We start from the raw sequence: 17,197 nt of genomic DNA, 5'->3' as shown, positions 1-17,197 counted from the left end.
AACACAATAATGACTTTAAATTATCTTTTGGAGTTAATTTCCCAGCCATATTTGATGTGCGATTAATTTGTGATTAATAGATTAATTAATTGCCACATCATGTAATCAATTTTTTGCTAAATCGCCTGAAATAAGGTCTGTGGTTAACAAAGCCTCTAAATATTTTCACGTTTTGATTTATGACATAAAATACACCAGTTATAACCCACTTGTGATTTTTTTTTAAAACCTTTATTGTGTCTTAAAAACGGCGGTTGCTAACAAATTGCTAAAAGGGACTACTTCCTTTGGCGGGGACTTTAGACGTCATCATGACAAACAGGACATTTGGACAGCATGAAAAAGTGAATAAGTATTCATACACAGCGCAGATCATAATCAGCGAGCATGTTTTTAAATAAAGTTGTTTTCTAAATAAAGTTTGAGGAAGCTTGGTGGTGGTGACGTTGATCCGCGACCATGGTGTGCTGTAGTCCATTTATAGCCTACTGTTAGCTTTTTATATCTGATGACTTTATTTAGACAAAACGATGATAGACAAAACGTGTAAGTGTCATAACCCTTTGTTAAACACAGAGCTTATTTTTTGCGACTTCCAAAAGTCTATGGGGAAAAATGCATTGGCTTTCGATCGAGGGAACCCGTGCGCCGCTAACTTCCGGGTTGGCCTACAAAAACACGTCAGCCCTGAGGTACTGAGTGATCCCATTGGTTCAACGGACTTTTAATGGGTAGTATTTTTAGCGCCTGATTATAATTCCTGCAAAATCACGTTATGAATATTGTTTAAAATGACCATTAATGTCTTTTAAATTACATATACTAGTTGTGAAATCAAGCATTTCTCGTTCTTACTGTTTTTTTAGTTAGCTTATGTACTAGCATAGCATACATCTACCTGATTAGCCTGCTAGCTTAGCTTATATTATATTAGGTATGCTTTTTACTTTCAATATAGTTCCCAATTACATGTTTCAAATTAATGATGTTTGTGTGTACTTAGCATGACAATTAAATTATTAGAATTATAATAGTAATATTATATACTAGTATTGTGAAAAATTAATATTAAATTACTTTTACATTTTTAGGCATGGTTGTGTTTCCAGTTTGTTTTATTATGCAATACATAGGCATATATTTCAAGCATGTTATTTGTGCACTTAATGTAAACATCATACAATAGTGAAAGAGGTTATAATTAGTTAAGACATCACGATAACAACTTTTGATCAGGCATTACCGCCTGGGTCCTAAAGTAGACCCGATTCCCGGGGCCCAGAATAACGTTCCCTGAACGTCAAAAATATAGTTTGCTGGGTTAAATTTGAGCGCCTTTATCTAGATTCCTTTGGTTCCCGTGTGGCTATTTTGATGATGATTCATACTATCATCCACAAGATCACACATGCGCAAATCCTCCACGTGTTGTCGCTGTTGTTCGCGTTTATGTCTCGGGAATCATTTAATGCAAGAAATTTGTGCAAGTTTAACAAATGTGAACATCAATAACGAACGAATAACAGTTTCCTATAAATGTTAGACTTTTATGAGATATTGCTTTATTGAGTCATAGAGAATAGCGAGTACAGATTTGCGCTAGTTTGAACGTCCAAAATCTGTTTTATTCGAGGATAAACGGATTTTATCCTATGTAGGACAAAATCTGTTTATCCTCGAATAAAACAACATTCATGGCGTTTATAAATCACGAGCACACAACAACTGACAGCTGTCATTAGAGGCTTTAATGGGACAGGCTTTACAGGCGCGCGCGGGCGGGAGCGCGCACAGCCTGTAATCACTCTAATCTCTGTGAGTGTTTTTGCTCTGTTGAGTTGCTCTGTGTTCTGCTTCTCAACACATGAAGGCCGGTATCTTATTTAAAACTGCCTTTACATTATTATACAGGTTTTTGTAAGACAGAAACGTCATGAATTATGGATCATTCAGAAGATAACGAGAATTGCCGGTCAGTTTCATAGAAGTACAGCAGAAGAAAACCTGCGTCACTTGAGGAACCCTGGTGAGTTTCAGCTAAGCTTTCTCTCAAATAATATATGATTATATAGGACTTAAAATCTGTCAGATTGACTTTATTATATTGTGTAAGTCTCTCTGAAATATAGGCCTAAGTGATTAAAGGACAGATAACAAAACATATATCCTAAGAACGTTGAAAAGTTCACATTAAATTATTAAATTTTGAATTTCTGAATGTTCCCTGAGCGTTAAGTTTTAAATGTTATAAAAACGTTTTTTCTTGGTTATACGAACGTTCCATTATGGTAATGTAACATTTGAATGTTTTCCGATAAAATTAGTAGCGTTTAAAAAACAGACGAACGTCCTAACGAACTAAAATGTTTCAGGAAAAGAACGCAATGTTTGTAACGCTTTTGTGCTAACATTATTAAAGACTGGATAACTTTGAACAAACGTTCTCTTAAAGGATTAGTTCACTTCAGAATTCAGATTTCCTGATAATTTACTCACCCACATGTCATCCAGGATGTTCATGTCTTTCTTTCTTCAGTGGAAAAGAAATGAAGGAAAACATTCCAGGATTTTTCTCCATATAGTGGACTTCACTGGGGTTCAACGGGTTGAAGGTCCAAATGTCAGTTTCAGTGCAGCTTCAAAGAGCTCTACATGATCCCAGACGAGGAATAAGAGTCTTATCTAGAGAAACCATCGGACATTTTCTAAAAAAAATATACTTTTTAACCACAAATGCTCGTCTTGCACTGCTCTGTGATGCGCCACGCATTACGTAATCACGTTGGAAAGGTCACGCGTGATGTAGGCGGAAGTACCTGCGGAAAACTCCATCTCACTTCAAAATCATCCAACATTGTTGTTTTACCTTTTTTTGTAAAGGGTGTTTGACTTCGTCTTTGCACATTTGCAAAAACTTGCTCTGTACTTCCGCCTACGTCACGCGTGACCTTTCCAACATGATTACATAATGCGTGGCGCATCTCAGAGCAGTGCAAGACGAGCATTTGTGGTTCAAAAGTATATAATGTTTATGTTTTTTAGAAAATGGCCGATGGTTTCTCTAGATAAGACCCTTATTCCTCGTCTGGGATCATGTAGAGCTCTTTGAAGCTGCACTGAAACTGACATTTGGACCTTCAACCCGTTGAACCCCAGTGAAGTCCACTATATGGAGAAAAATCCTGAAATGTTTTCCTCAAAAACCTTAATTTCTTTTCCACTGAAGAAAGAAAGACATGAACATCTTGGATGATATGGAGGAGAGTAAATTAACAAGAAAATTTAATTCTGAAGTGAACTAATCCTTTCACGTTACTGGAAGAACGTTTGTTCATAACTTTGAGAGAACCTTGCCAGAACGTGTCCAGTCACTGGTTACGGTTGTTGACCAAGTTAATCTTAATCAGTTATCATCACTGATAGAAAATGTTTGAAATGTAACGTTGTATTAATGTCACAATGACATTATTCTGCATCTGATGCTCCAGTTTAAGTGTCTTTAAATTCTGATGATGCACAAACACAATTACAAGCCAAGCGTTTTACAAAAATAAGTTTGAAATACTAAAGCACTAGATGTGCAACATGAACACAGTTATCATGTGATTCTCTAGTCTACACCTGTGCGAACTTGAGAGGAACTGACTAGTGATTTCACTGAATCAGATAAAAAAAAAAAGTCTAAATGATGTAAAATCAGCTTTGCAGACTCTCAGATTATCTGTAAACTGGGACAGAAATAGAGATTAATCTTCCTGGCTATGTATTTTCAGCTTCTCGCAATATTAGAAAGGGTTTTTTTTCCGTACAGTACTGTATACTTGATGCAAATAGATTGTTCTGTTTCTCAACATTTTTTCTGACTTCATGACTTGCTTCAGATGTCTGTGCAATTGTACAACACTTTTTGGCTGTTCACCGGGTAGATGATTATAGATCAATGATTATAGACCACATCTAGTCTGTTTAGTTACAGGAAGCATCTTTCATAGCATTAGTTATGTCACTCTCTTTTGTACTAAGCAAAAAGGGGGAAAAAGTTTTTTGCAGTTGTTTTTATAAATATGATTTTTGTATATAATTTTAGCATGCACTGAGGAACATGTTTAGCATGCACTCGTGTGTTCACGCGTCTCTCCACCGTCAGTCATCAATCCTCTTTACCGCAGGAAATGAAATCACAGCGCGCTCTCTTCAGCTGATTATTGGGACTCGTAACGGGTTCAGATTAGTTCGCTCGCAGATGGTCTCGTGGATTTGTCTGTATCTTTTTTTTTTCTTGCTGTGCCTGATGAGCTGAACTCATCCGTAATTACCAACACAAACTATCAGACCAGCATTACGGTTAACTTGGTTAAAGGTCAGGTGTGGAAGTGCTGCTCCAGTACCTAATGTAGCCTACTTGCAAAAATGCATTGTACCTGTTTTTGAGGGTTGCTATTTGGTTGTTTACTGGCTCAAATCTCTAGATATAGTTCAGGTCCCTCTTTCAATATTCGTCTGGGGTTTATTCACCTGTTTAATGGTCCAGCAGGTGAAACTGGTCCATCTGATCACTTAGTAAAGTACCACAACACATGATTTGAGGAATCATTCATGTCGGGCCACACAAACTCAACGTCTGTCTGTCTATCCGTCTGTCCGTCTGTCTGTCTGTCTATCCGTCTGTCTGTCTGTCCGTCTATCCGTCTGTCTGTCCGTCTGTCTGTCTGTCCGTCCGTCCATCCGTCCGTCCGTCCGTCCGTCTGTCTGTCTGTCTGTCTGTCCGTCTGTCCGTCTGTCTGTCTATCCGTCTGTCTGTCTATCTGTCTATCTTTCTTTCTGTCTGTCTGTCTATCAGTCTATCTTTCTGTCTGTCTGTCTGTCTGTCTGTCCGTCTGTCTGTCCGTCTATCCGTCTGTCTGTCCATCTGTCCATCTGTCTGTCTGTCCGTCCGTCCGTCCGTCCGTCTGTCTGTCTGTCTGTCTGTCTGTCCGTCCGTCCGTCCGTCCGTCTGTCTGTTCGTTTGTCCATCTATCGGTCGGTCCGTCCGTCTGTCTTTCTGTCTGTGTGTCTATCTGTCTGTCTATCCGTCTATCTGTCCGTCTGTCTGTCTATCTTTTTTCTTTCTGTCTATCTGTCTGTCTGTCTGTCTATCCATCTATCTGTCTGTGTCTATCTTTCTGTCTGTCTCGCTATCTGTCTGTCTATCTGTCTGTCTATCTTTCTGTCTGTCTGTCTGTCTGTCTGTCTATCTTTCTGTCTGTCTGTCCGTCTATCTGTCCGTCTATATTGATTGGATGTAGAGATGTGGGTGTGGCTTTCAATAGTGGAGCGGGGTTTAAATGAACTAAAATGATTGAAGTCACCAGACAGAAGCTTGTCATTTTCACCAGAAGATCCAACATTTGATTAATAATTGCGATGTCAAAACATTTTTAAAAAATAAAACATGCATGGATGAATTGTTCTCAATAAGACTGATATTTCCATTTTGTGCAGACTTTAACATTACACTTACACACTAGAATCTATTTGAACATTAAATCTCTCTCTCTCTCTCTCTCTCTCTCTCTCTCTCTCAGTGCTCGTCCAGCTGCCATGGCTGCGCTGAGGTAAGAATTCCTCAGAATGCTGTGGAATGTTGGGAATGTCGGAGAAGAGGCCTCCACCCTGCACTGCTGTAGGGTGGAACCAGAGCACTCTTCCTGCTCTACTGACTCAAGACGGCTGAGACAGAACAAGAGAGCTTCTCATTACATATCAGACTTTTAACTTTGAAAGTTTCACTTTTAACTTCATGTCAGCTGTCTAAAGCAGGTCACTCATACCTCTGCAGGTCGTCTATGCTGGAGTGCCATGAAAAAGAGAACGAGGCCCATCAGAGTTGCATGATGGTCTAGCTCCTCCCACTCTCCTTCAGGATGTTGGCCTCAGTGGTCTCCAGTAGTAACGGAGGGCGAGCGCTTACCCTGAAGGGTGTTGACCCGGAAACATGTATGATAGTCTTCAAAAACCACTGGACACAGGTATATGAACATCTGTCCATCTCTATACCTGTCTGTCTGCCCAACCATCCGTCCATCCCACTTATTTATTTTACATAAAATATAAGAATATGTGGCACATAATTGTTTATTATTAAACTCTGAAACTTTATTAGGCTGTTTACCCAACCCATTAAACTCTCTCATTGGTTGTCTCAGGTTTTGAGGATCTTGGAGAAGCACGACCCGGGCCGTGGCGGTGGCGTCGGTCTGCGGTTCGGTCCGATCCCTGGCGACGAGGCGAGCGCCGTGCAGAACTACGTGGAGCACATGCTCTTCCTGCTGATGGAGGAAGAGAGCGGTCAGGGCGGGGCCATGGGGACCATCCTGGAGTTCGTGGTGGTGGAGAACGTGATGGAAAAGCTGTTTCTGTGGAGCCTGCGGCGGGAATTCACCGACGACATGAAGCTGGAGCAGCTGCGCATGTACAAGATGCTGGTGGCTCAAGCCAAACAACCGCTGCTACACCACAAACCCATCCTCAAACCTCTGATGATGCTGCTGTCCGCCTGCTCCAGCTCCTCCACTGTGGGGCCCTCCTCCTCCACCGTGGGGCCCACTGCTCCTGGCAAAAGCAGCAGCTCCGCAGCAGGGCCCACCTGCACCGTGGGGCCCGCTCACGCCATTAGCGGCAGCTCTGCGGTGGAGGCGGAGCTGGTGTCTCTGCTGCATCAGCTGTGCCGTGTGCTGGTGAAGGACGCCTCCGTGCTGGAGCTCTTCTTCCACAGCAGTCAGGATCAAGGAGCCGCCAACTTTCTGCTCTTCTCTCTCCTCATTCCATTCATCCACCGTGACGGGACGGTCGGCACGCAGGCCAGAGACGCCCTCACCCTCATCATGAGCCTCTCGTCTCAGAACAGCCTGGTGGCCAAACACATCGTGGAGAACACGTACTTCTGCCCGGTGAGGAATATTAGCTACATTTTTTGAGGCAAATATGAACAGTTTTAACCTGTGTAAAACTGCCAAAATGCGCTGTGGGACATTGTGTGTGTGTGTGTGTGTGTTTTCTCTCTCTCATTCTTTATGAATTAATCTCTTCTGGAGTTTAATCCAGTCACAGGATTGCATGTGTAGGTTTTTGTTGATGGATTATGGGTAGTGTGTTTTTGCTCTAACGGCTCTGACCCACATAAATACATCATGTGCCCATGTGTTGCTGACCACACACAAAAAACTGTGTGTGTGTAGGTGTTGGCTACGGGTCTCAGCGGTCTGTATTCGGGTCTGCCGGCTAAACTGGAGGTTTACAGTGACGGCTGGTTCTGTTTGGAGAAACACGACTGGCTGCAGGTTCCAGCACTGTTTCAGTTCCTCAACTCACTGCACTTCTGCTGCACCGTGTGCAAGGTAACACACACACACACACTTAATAATGATGACTACACACTGACCGCACCGGTCATTCAAGTCAAGTTTATTTATTTAGTGCTCTTTAGTACAGTTACATTGTTACACCAGTAGGTGGCAGCAAAGTCTTTATGAGAGAGTCATCATTAAATGTTCATAATACACTTAAAGGTCACCTATAATGCCCCTTTCACAAGATGTAATATAAGTCTCTGGTGTCCCCAGAATGTGTGTGTGAAGTTTCAGCTCAAAATACCCCACAGATCATTTATTATAGCTTGTCAAATTTGCCCCTATTTGGGTGTGAGCAGAAACAAGCCGTTTTTGTGTGTGTCTCTTTAAATGCAAATGAGCTGCTGCTCCCTGCCCCCTTTCCAGAAGAGGGCGGAGCTTTAACAGCTCACGCTTCGGTTGCTCAACAACAACAAAGCTGGAGAATCTCACACAGACAAAATGAGGATTGTCAGTAACGGTGTTCAGCCTTACATTGTTCAAACCGGAGTCGACACTGATGGAGAGACTCAGGAAGAAGTTACAACTTTTAGAATGAAACTGGACGTTTCTGAATGGTTAGTGGATAAATTTATGTAGTTGCTGTGGAGTTGATTCAACTCATCCACTAGCATGTGCCGTCATGTTAATCTTTAGTGTTGAATTGACCCTCGTTTGTGAAGCAGTCCGGCGTAAAATGACGGCATGTCAACAACACTCTACTACAACAACTCTTCCTCTTCTCTAAAGCAGCCCAACATGGCCTCATCCCCTTTGTTGTGTGTTCTTGGGGGAGGGGTTTATGTAAATTTTAGGGTTTGTGATGTCACTAACCCAGGAAGAAGCTTGTTGTAGTCCCTACCAGCCGTTTGTTGTAGTCCTTAAAAGGTGATTTCTGTAAAATAAAATATCGATGATTCAGTGCATTGAACAGCGCTGACTCTAGTCATGATACTACGACAAAGATACCGCTTTCATCTTCTGACATCTGATGGCAAACTGAGCAAACTGATTTTTTTTTCACAAATATATGACGATTTGAAGGGCAGATGCAGGTAATCGCATACACTCAGTGTCTGCTCTTTGTGTGTGTGTGTGTGTGTGTGTGTGTGTGTGTGTGTGTGTGTGTGTAGGTGGCTCACCCGTCTATCAGAGATCAGCTCCTAGGCTACATCTATAATGGTTTTCTACTTCCTGTCATGGCTCCTGCACTACACAAGGTGAGAGAGTGAGTGTTTGTATTCGGACACCTGTGATTGGTCAGTCCCATCTCTCTCTGTGAACACAGCTGTTTGTTTATTGGACAGCTGACTCTGGAGGAAGTGATGACGACAACGGCGTATTTGGAGCTCTTCCTGCGGAGCATCTCTGACTCCGCCCTCCTCCAGACCTTCCTCATTTTCATCCTCAGGCATCGCCATGACAATGTTAACATCCTGGACACACTGGTCAGCAGGATCAACACTCCATTTCAGGTGTGTGTGTGTGTGTGTGTGTAAGTATGTGTGAGAGTGTGTGTGTCACTGATTAAAGCTCATTGTGTGTGTGTGTTTCAGCTGGGTACCGTCTCTCTGGCTCTGTTCCGCACTCTGATTGGTCTGTATTGTGAAGACGTCATGTTGCAGTTAATTCTCAGGTATTTGCATCTTCTTCCTGTAGAGATGAAATATATATATATATATATATATATATATATATAGATAGATAGATATATAGATATATATATAGATATAGATACTAATAAAACTGTCTTTATCGTGTTATGACCTTTTGCATGAAATTATTTAAAAATGATTATTGAATTAAGTCATTTTTTAATTAATAATATTGTAATTATATGATTGTATTCTAATAAAACTGTCTTATAACTTCCCAAAATTCAAAATTTTCATGAGATTTTTACTTTTTTGATGAAATTTTTATTAGTATGTTTATTCAATTTCTTAAAATGGTCAAAAGCCGTTTTTTATGAATAATATTTTTAATTAAATGATTGTATTATAATAAAATTGTCTTATAACTTTCCAGAATGCTGTTGTCATGAAATAGTCGCTGATAAAATAATCTGCTTAATAAATAAATGTAAATGATTAAAAATAGATTATTACATTTATTAGAAGTCTGAAGTCTTTTAAAAGTATTTTTCTGTTTTTATTTTTAATTTTTAAATTAATGAAAAATTTAAAATTAATTAAATGTTTAAAAATAAGCTTTTATTCTAAAAACAAAATTAAGATTTTTTTAATTATTTTTTTATTTACTTAAATTTTTTTATTAAGCAGATACTTTTTATTAAGAATTTTTAATTGATAAATGCTTTTATTCTAACAACAAATTATGATTTTTTTTATTATTATTTTATACATTTTACATTTTTTTTTATTCACTTCAATTTTTTTATTGAGCAGATGCATAAAAACACCTGCTTAATAAATACTAAATGTAAAATGTAAATTATTCAAAATTGATTATTACATTTATTAAAATAACCACTCATATTTTTTAATTTTTATATTTTAATTTTTTCAGTTATCATTCTTTTAATGATAAATGCTTTTATTCTAAAATCCAAATTTTATATATATATATATATATATATATTTTTTTTTTTTTTTTTTTACATTTTTAATTATTTATAATTTTTAATTGCATAATTTTATTCAATGCCTTATGGCATCCCAAAATTCTATATTCAATTATTAAAATTATGTATAAACTTTGTTTGAGGGTGTTGTCTCATTTTTTTATTGTTAAAAACCTAGTTAAATAGGTTTAATAGGCTTAAATATACATATTATTATTCCTAATTGTATGTAACTCCGCTTTCAAACCACTGAGATGTTCAACAGCCCGACACAGCCAATGGCGTGAGTTGGGGGGCGGGGCTATCTGTTTGTCTGCCCAATAGCAGCTTGTGTTCAGTCTGAGTGATGTCATGTGCTCCCGCAGGTATCTGATCCCCTGCTCTCACCTGACGTGCGCTGAGAGACACAGACTGAGAGAGAGAGACTGTTACTCCATCACTGCGTCTGCGCTGCTCTCTCTCACGCCCTCCTTCTTCATTCCCAAACCCTGCTCCTCTCCAACGCAGCCGCCCAAACCCGACTACATCCTCTGGTCAAAGGTCACCGAGGGCCTGCTGAGGGGGAACATGGGTAATGAAGTTCATGATTTCATGCATATGATTTGTAGCCTTTAGTCAGAGTGGATATTTATAAAACAGCATTTATTTGAAATCTTTACTGTCATGTTTGATCAATTTATTGTGTCCGTGTCTCTTCAGGAATGGAAGATCTGTTCTCAGGTGGTGATAGTGTGGGATTTTCCCGAATAACTGCTTCAGAGCCCTTGATGGATAAGAACTACCTTCATTACCTGTATGATGCGCGCAGAGCCGTCTGTACCAGCGTCCAGGCGTGCGCCGTGTGGTCGGCTCCGTACGACGGCCTGAATCCATCCCCGGACGAGTACGAGGACGACGACGAGTGTCTTCCTGTCTCCGCTCAAACGGCGACGCCCCATCCGCCTTCGGACAGCAGCTCTGCCGGCGACCGCGAGCGGGTCGAACTGGAGTGGGACGACACTTACGACACTGCGCCGGACGGAGAGGCGATCCCTGAACATCCGGCCCCAGACGAGCCGCCAAAACACATCCAAGAAATGCGTAAAAGTGCCATCATGCTGATTAAAGGATCTTACATCGAGGAGTCCGACTTTCAGGACGATGTTTTGGTTTATAATCTGATCGCTCAAAAAGATGCGCGAGACGACCGGCGGACATCCGCCAAGAACGGCCTGAACAAACAAACTTACATTCAGACGCACGCTAATCACATGACTAATGATCATAATCCAGTCAATAACACGCCGCTCGTAAACGGACACTCTTTTGAAGAACCGAAACTGGAGTTTGAAGCTGATGCTGCGAATCTAGACCACAATCGCAACGAGAGCAAAGCGCCCGCGGCGGACGACTTCGTCTCGCAGTGTCTGGAGCTCATTCGCACTCTGGGCGGAGAGGAAGACGCTGTCATGGAGGATGAAGAGCACGACCGGCAGCTGCTGGATCTCCTGCATGAGGAGGAGGTGGACTTCAGCTCTTTCTGTGAAGATCATGAAGATGAAGATGATGCCGATGAAGAGCTGAACAGAAACCACAGCGGGAAACACGGGATCTCCTTTACAGGTCAGTCGCGATGCTTTATGCGGGTTTGCAAGTGTTAAAGGGATAGTTCACTCCAAAATGAAAATAATCCCATGATTTACTCACCCTCAAGCCATCCTATGTGTATATGACCTTCTTCTTTCAGACGAACACAATCAGAGTTATATTTAAATGTATCCTGACTCTTCCAAGCTTTATAATGGGAGTGAATGGGGGGGCGAGATTTTTAAGCCCAAAAAAGCACATCCATCCATCTTAAAAGTAATCCATACAACTCCAGGGGGTTAAAAAAGGCCTTCTGAAGAGAAGCGATGGGTTTTTGTAAGACAAATATCCATATTTACAACTTTATAATCTATAATCACTAGCTTTTTGAGCATATACATGAAAATCCAAACTAAACATTTTTATTTTATGCAAAGTATATGTATTTTATAAAATAATTTGGATGCTAAAATTGCTATAAAATCAAAGCCATTTGTCTAACCAAGTTGTGTTCCAAATTTGAAGTTGATATCACAAAAACGAATAATTTGTTTTGAACCAGTGATTCGGAACGTGTATCAAACCGCCAAAGTCATGTGATTCCAGTAAACGAGGCTTTGTTAGATCAACTGTTTTGAAGCGTTTCAAAACTTCAGTGGTTCAAACAGCAATTTGTTCAATTGATTCAAAGTTTCGAAAAGCTTCGTTTCTCCCACCATTAATAAACTTGTGGGGGGATTTCCACATTTTTTGTCACACATTACTTTCCATAACGCAAAAGTAATGTAACGCATTACTTTCTGTAAAAAGTAACTAAGTAACGCAATTAGTTACTTTTTTAGAAAGTAACACAAAAGTAATGTAACGCATTACTTTCCATAGAAAGTAAGTAACGCAAAAGTAATGTAACACATTACTTTGTATAGAAAGTAACTAGTAACACAATTAGTTTCTTTTTTTTTAGAAAGTAACGCAAAAGTAACATAACGCATTATTATCCGTAGAAAGAAACTAAGTAACACAATTAGTTACTTTTTTTTAGAAAGTAACGCAAAAGTAACGTAACACATTATTTTCCGTAGAAAGTAACTAACACAATTACTTTTTTTAGAAAGTAACGCAAAAGTAACATAACGCATTATTATCCATAGAAAGTAACTAACACAATTAGTTACTTTTTTTAGAAAGTAACGCAAAAGTAACATAACGCATTATTATCCGTAGAAAGTAACTAACACAATTAGTTACTTTTTTTAGAAAGTAATGCAAAAGTAACGTAACACATTACTTTCTGTAAAAAGTAACTAAGTAATGCAATTAGTTACTTTTTTTAGAAAGTAACACAAAAGTAATGTAACACATGACTTTCCGTAGAAAGTAACTAAGTAACACAATTAGTTACTTTTTGTTCAGGAAGTAAAGCAATATTGTAATGCACTACTTTTCAAAGTAACTTTCCCCAACACTGAACATGAGAAGGATTTGGGTGGAATCAAGGTGGGGTTTGGATCAAACAATCAAAGTGAATGATTGAAAAGAGTCTAAAGCAGCTCTGGTTTTTTAGGGCCGTTCATCAGCGTCCTGCTGTCTCGTCTGGAGAACATGCTGGAGAACTCTATTGAAGTCAACCTGCTGGTTACAGGGATTTTAGCCCAGCTGGCCACGTACCCACAACCGCTGCTGCGAGGGTTCCTGCTGAACACCAGACCCGTGTTTCAGGCCGGTGTGCGATCACTCTACCAGGTACATGAAAGAGCACCTATTGTGAATTTTTACATGTTCAACTTTTAGTGTGTAATTTTGCTTTTTGAGCATTAAAAAGGTCTGCAAAATTAAAAAGCACAAAGTCACTCCAAAGAAATGTTGCCTTTGCAACTAGGTCTATTGCACTTACATGTTAAGACTTAATGCACAGATATATTTTAACATTTTTTTTGTCCGATCCATTGTCAAACATCAAAGTTTCAGATTCAGTCCCTCATTTTAATACAGTTGTCAGACAGTATGTACTTAGCAGCATAAAATATAAAACTTTATTCAAATTATGAATGGGTTATAGACAGAAAGATGGTAAAGAGCGCAATCTTTATAATCAGCTGATATCCAGTAGTGGCCTTTGGTACACACCAGGGTCAGAAATTAACAGGGGCTAGGGGCAAAAATGCCACTAAAATTAATAAAAATGTTTCAAAAAACCAAGATATGGTGCAAAAAAGGTGTAAGTTCTTGTTTTTTTTTAATATTTCTAAGCAATATCACACAAGCAAAAGTGCTGTTTTCCCAAATATCAGCACGTTTGCAAAGGTGATAGCCTATTGATTTTATACAATTCAATAAACAGTGACTTACACTTTAGACACAATATTGTCAATATTTTCTGTTTTTCCTCTATTTTGCCACTGAAAATCATTCCAAACAGTAGAGCCATTGCTCGTCAACACAGTTTCAGTTTCATTACTGAATGAATCCGCGTTTTTGAACGTATTCCTCTAATGAATGACTCGACGACTCACTCAGTCACTTCTGCTTTGTCCTTGAATTTATCAGCCATTTTGAACGAATCGTTGACTGATTCAAGTACTAACTCATTAAGACAGTGATTTGCCGCCACCTACTGGTGGTTTTGATATTTCGTTTTAGCTGAGGGACTAAGGGATTTAGATTGAATGCTGTTTTTGTTTTCGGTCGTGATTGTAACAATAGTTCTGGTTAAAGAGATAGTACAGCTGAACGTCAGTGTTTGTCGCAGGTGCTGCAGTCAGTGGGCTGTCAGATTGAACAGCACGCGGCGTCCAGTCCGGATTTTCCCGAGCTGGTCCGTGAAGCCGCCCAGTACCTGCTGCTCAAAGACCAGGCCTTAAAAGAGCAAGGTGTGTGTCATCCCGTCCGGATCTTCCTGTTTGATCCTCTTTCTGTTATCATGCTAAAACAGTCTCTCTTCCTGCCAGAGAGTGACGTCCACCAGCAGGACAGCAGCGCCGGCTGGTTTCTGAACGGCCACGTCTCGGGTCGTCCACGCAAACCTCTTCCTCCGTGTCCCAAAATCCCGCTGCACCTGCGCAACAGAGTGTTCGCTACATTTCTGTTCGGCGAGTTTCTGAAGGAGCTGGCGGCCATCGCACAAGAGCACTCCATATTACCGGAGCGGACGGCGGAGGAGTGAAACACCTCAGACTGTGAGTTTCCCTCTGACATCAGCAACAATCAAATGCAAACGCCTCTCTCATTCTTCCCACTGGTCGGTTTTGACCGCGTAAAGCCAATGTGTCACTTTTTATTTTAATGACTACTTAAACTTAATGAATGAAATCCAATTTGTTTGTTTGTTTGATTGTTCATATTGCATATCTAGTCCCCAGCCAACAAAAATATGTTCTAAGAATGTTTTGCAAACGTTTCCATTAAGTTATAAAAACGTTATTTAATGTTCTCAGAACGTTCAGTTTTTTAAAATGTTTTAAAACATTTTTTCTTAATTATGTGAACGTCAAGGTTCATTTTATCATTCTGAGAACGTTCTCTGTCAGCTGGGTCACCACTCAGATTGAGGAAACCGTTTTTGTTAGAAAAAACAAAATTTGGTAAACCTCACTAGCATTTAGTTGAGCTTGACGCTACAAACAGAAGGTTTATTTGTTTGGCTTGGAGGTTCTGGTTTACGGTTCATGTGAACTCTGGTACAGTTTCTAATTGCTATTAAAGTGCCCCTATTGTGCTATTTTAAAGGTTCCTAACTTTGTTCTGGATTCTCCTACAATAGATTTACATTCATCCAAGTTCAAAAAACACTTTAATTTCCTCATAATCTCCAATGCAGCATCAGCTCTTTTCTCTCAGTGTCTGAAACGGTTCGTTCAAAGATTCGGTCTCTCTAAACCCCGCCTTCAGAGAGCCTACTCTGCTCTGATTGGTCAGAAGCTCCAGTCTGTTGTGATTGGTCGGAAACCAAACGCTCATTAGCATATCTGAATCTCAGCACTTGATTCACAGCGATACGAACAGTAACGACGGCGTCGGTTTTACCGTATCAATCTCATCAAAGTGGATTTGCTTTGGCAGCAGAAAACAGCGTCTTCTCGACATGAACAACACGAACCAAACTCTTCCAGTCTCAGATACAACTACAGTGACTGAGGGCGGGGCAAAGAGACGTCGTTTGCAGGCAGCCAATGAAAACCATAGACTGGCTTTATGCAAATGTAACAGGAAGTGAGACTGGAATTACTGACGACTCATTTCAGGCGGTTCAGAATCGCTTCTTTCTTTTAGGAGACAAAAACTCCATTTATCTGAACTTTGAAACTTTGCAGACATTTTACACTCACAAACAGCTTTATTACACACTACATGAAAGGAACAAGCATAAAAGGGCGCTTTAAAGCAATCCAGACCTCATGTGTGCAAGTGAACCTTTAATTGATTCGTATAATCATAATGCCTACCTTAAAGGAACAGTTCACCTCAAGATAAACATTTACTCACTCACACCGTTTGAAAATAATCTGATTTTTGTTTGAGAAAACGCCTGTCAAGATCCAAAGAGGATCAGTCCATGTGACTTGTGCTTTATATTTAAGCCATATGATAATATTATTGTGAATTATTATTTCTCAAAGTGAGTAAATAAGCACATTTACATTTTTGAGTGAGCTATTTCTTTAAAAACCAAACTGTCAGCTTTTGTGTTTTGATTCATGTTCATGTGGGTTTGTGATTTATATGTCTTATTTCATTACTTGTGTATAGATTAATCACTGTAATTAGATGTTTATCAGCCAGTTTTTACATTTCAAACATAAAGTATCTTATTTGTCTGTGTGAACCTTCATGTGACTGCATTCATCTCAAAACACATTCATTACAACAACTGCATTCAGCCAATTCATCAGGAAACTAATGTGATATTTATTTATTCAAGTCGACATGAAATGGCATTTACAACTCATTTTACTTCTGTGTAAATTCAGTTAGAGAATGTAGATTTTCTCCATGAGGATTTGATTGGATGGTGAAAGTGTTTCTGTATGAAGGTAGTTGGAAAAAATTATGATTATGAATATTATATCATTATGAAGACATTTTGAATAACATGCACTGATGAATCATTCATAATAAGACCAGGAACATGAATTAAGAAAGTGAATCGATTTGACTTTGATTTCATGTTGACTTCAAGCACTTATGAAAATGTTTTATGTTCATTCATTTCAACATGATTTGTCGAAATATTTAATTGTATTGAAGCCAATGGGAACTTTTCTAGGCCAATGTGAGATTTTAATCCACTGTGTTTGTTACATGATGCTGCTTGTAACATTTACTATTCCGCAGTTCAAAACTGTCACTGTTGTCACTTTAAATTCTGTCATTTTCAGCTACAAATGTCTGAGAATTCTAGAACTCGAATCTAACGAGAAGAATTCCAGGATTCAAATGCAACTCCAAATATTCAGTATGGCTGCAGATGATGTGAAGCCTTATTTTGATGTGTATTTGTACATTTACAATTTGTTGAATCTGTAAAGGAGATGATTTTTGAAATGTTTTATGACCTGTTGTCAATGTAAAGTTTTGTACACATATTTTTACAGAACAATCAGTCACGTGGACCACAGAAAATGGTTTGTTTTTAATATTATTCTGCCCCCTGGTGGTAAATTAAAACTCCATTTGTGGTGTA

General features: G+C 39.3%; 1 protein-coding gene across 2 annotated transcripts; it reads left to right on the top strand.

Annotated features, from left to right (window-relative positions):
* The first annotated feature begins 1,682 nt into the window (after positions 1 to 1,682).
* LOC127504546 (FHF complex subunit HOOK interacting protein 1A) lies at positions 1,683 to 17,197 on the top strand. Of its 2 annotated transcripts, XM_051879288.1 has the most exons (14): positions 1,683 to 1,815; positions 1,912 to 2,026; positions 5,565 to 5,594; positions 5,819 to 6,008; positions 6,186 to 6,929; positions 7,218 to 7,376; positions 8,501 to 8,587; positions 8,675 to 8,842; positions 8,924 to 9,003; positions 10,317 to 10,522; positions 10,651 to 11,553; positions 13,082 to 13,260; positions 14,267 to 14,387; positions 14,466 to 17,197. In XM_051879288.1, the coding sequence occupies exons 4-14, from the start codon at positions 5,904 to 5,906 to the stop codon at positions 14,678 to 14,680; spliced, it is 2,967 nt and encodes a 988-aa protein (XP_051735248.1). In that variant the 5' UTR covers positions 1,683 to 1,815; positions 1,912 to 2,026; positions 5,565 to 5,594; positions 5,819 to 5,903; the 3' UTR covers positions 14,681 to 17,197. The 2 variants fall into 2 exon arrangements, with proteins under 2 accessions (XP_051735248.1, XP_051735247.1); XM_051879287.1 differs by having other exon boundaries at positions 1,792 to 2,026.

This window comes from Ctenopharyngodon idella, chromosome 22 (assembly GCF_019924925.1).
Source record: "Ctenopharyngodon idella isolate HZGC_01 chromosome 22, HZGC01, whole genome shotgun sequence".
NCBI classification, from domain to species: Eukaryota; Metazoa; Chordata; class Actinopteri; order Cypriniformes; family Xenocyprididae; genus Ctenopharyngodon; species Ctenopharyngodon idella.
Note: the sequence above shows the minus strand (reverse complement) of the source record. Positions and strands in the feature narration are given on the sequence as shown.

Excerpts from the sequence above, each read along its gene's own strand:
- LOC127504546 (XM_051879288.1), top strand. The coding sequence starts at position 5,904 with ATGTTGGCCTCAGTGGTCTCCAGTAGTAACGGAGGGCGAGCGCTTACC. Across the intron at positions 6,930-7,217 it reads AGAACACGTACTTCTGCCCG|GTGTTGGCTACGGGTCTCAG; the intron begins GTGAGGAATATT and ends GTGTGTGTGTAG. Across the intron at positions 9,004-10,316 it reads ATGTTGCAGTTAATTCTCAG|GTATCTGATCCCCTGCTCTC; the intron begins GTATTTGCATCT and ends GTGCTCCCGCAG.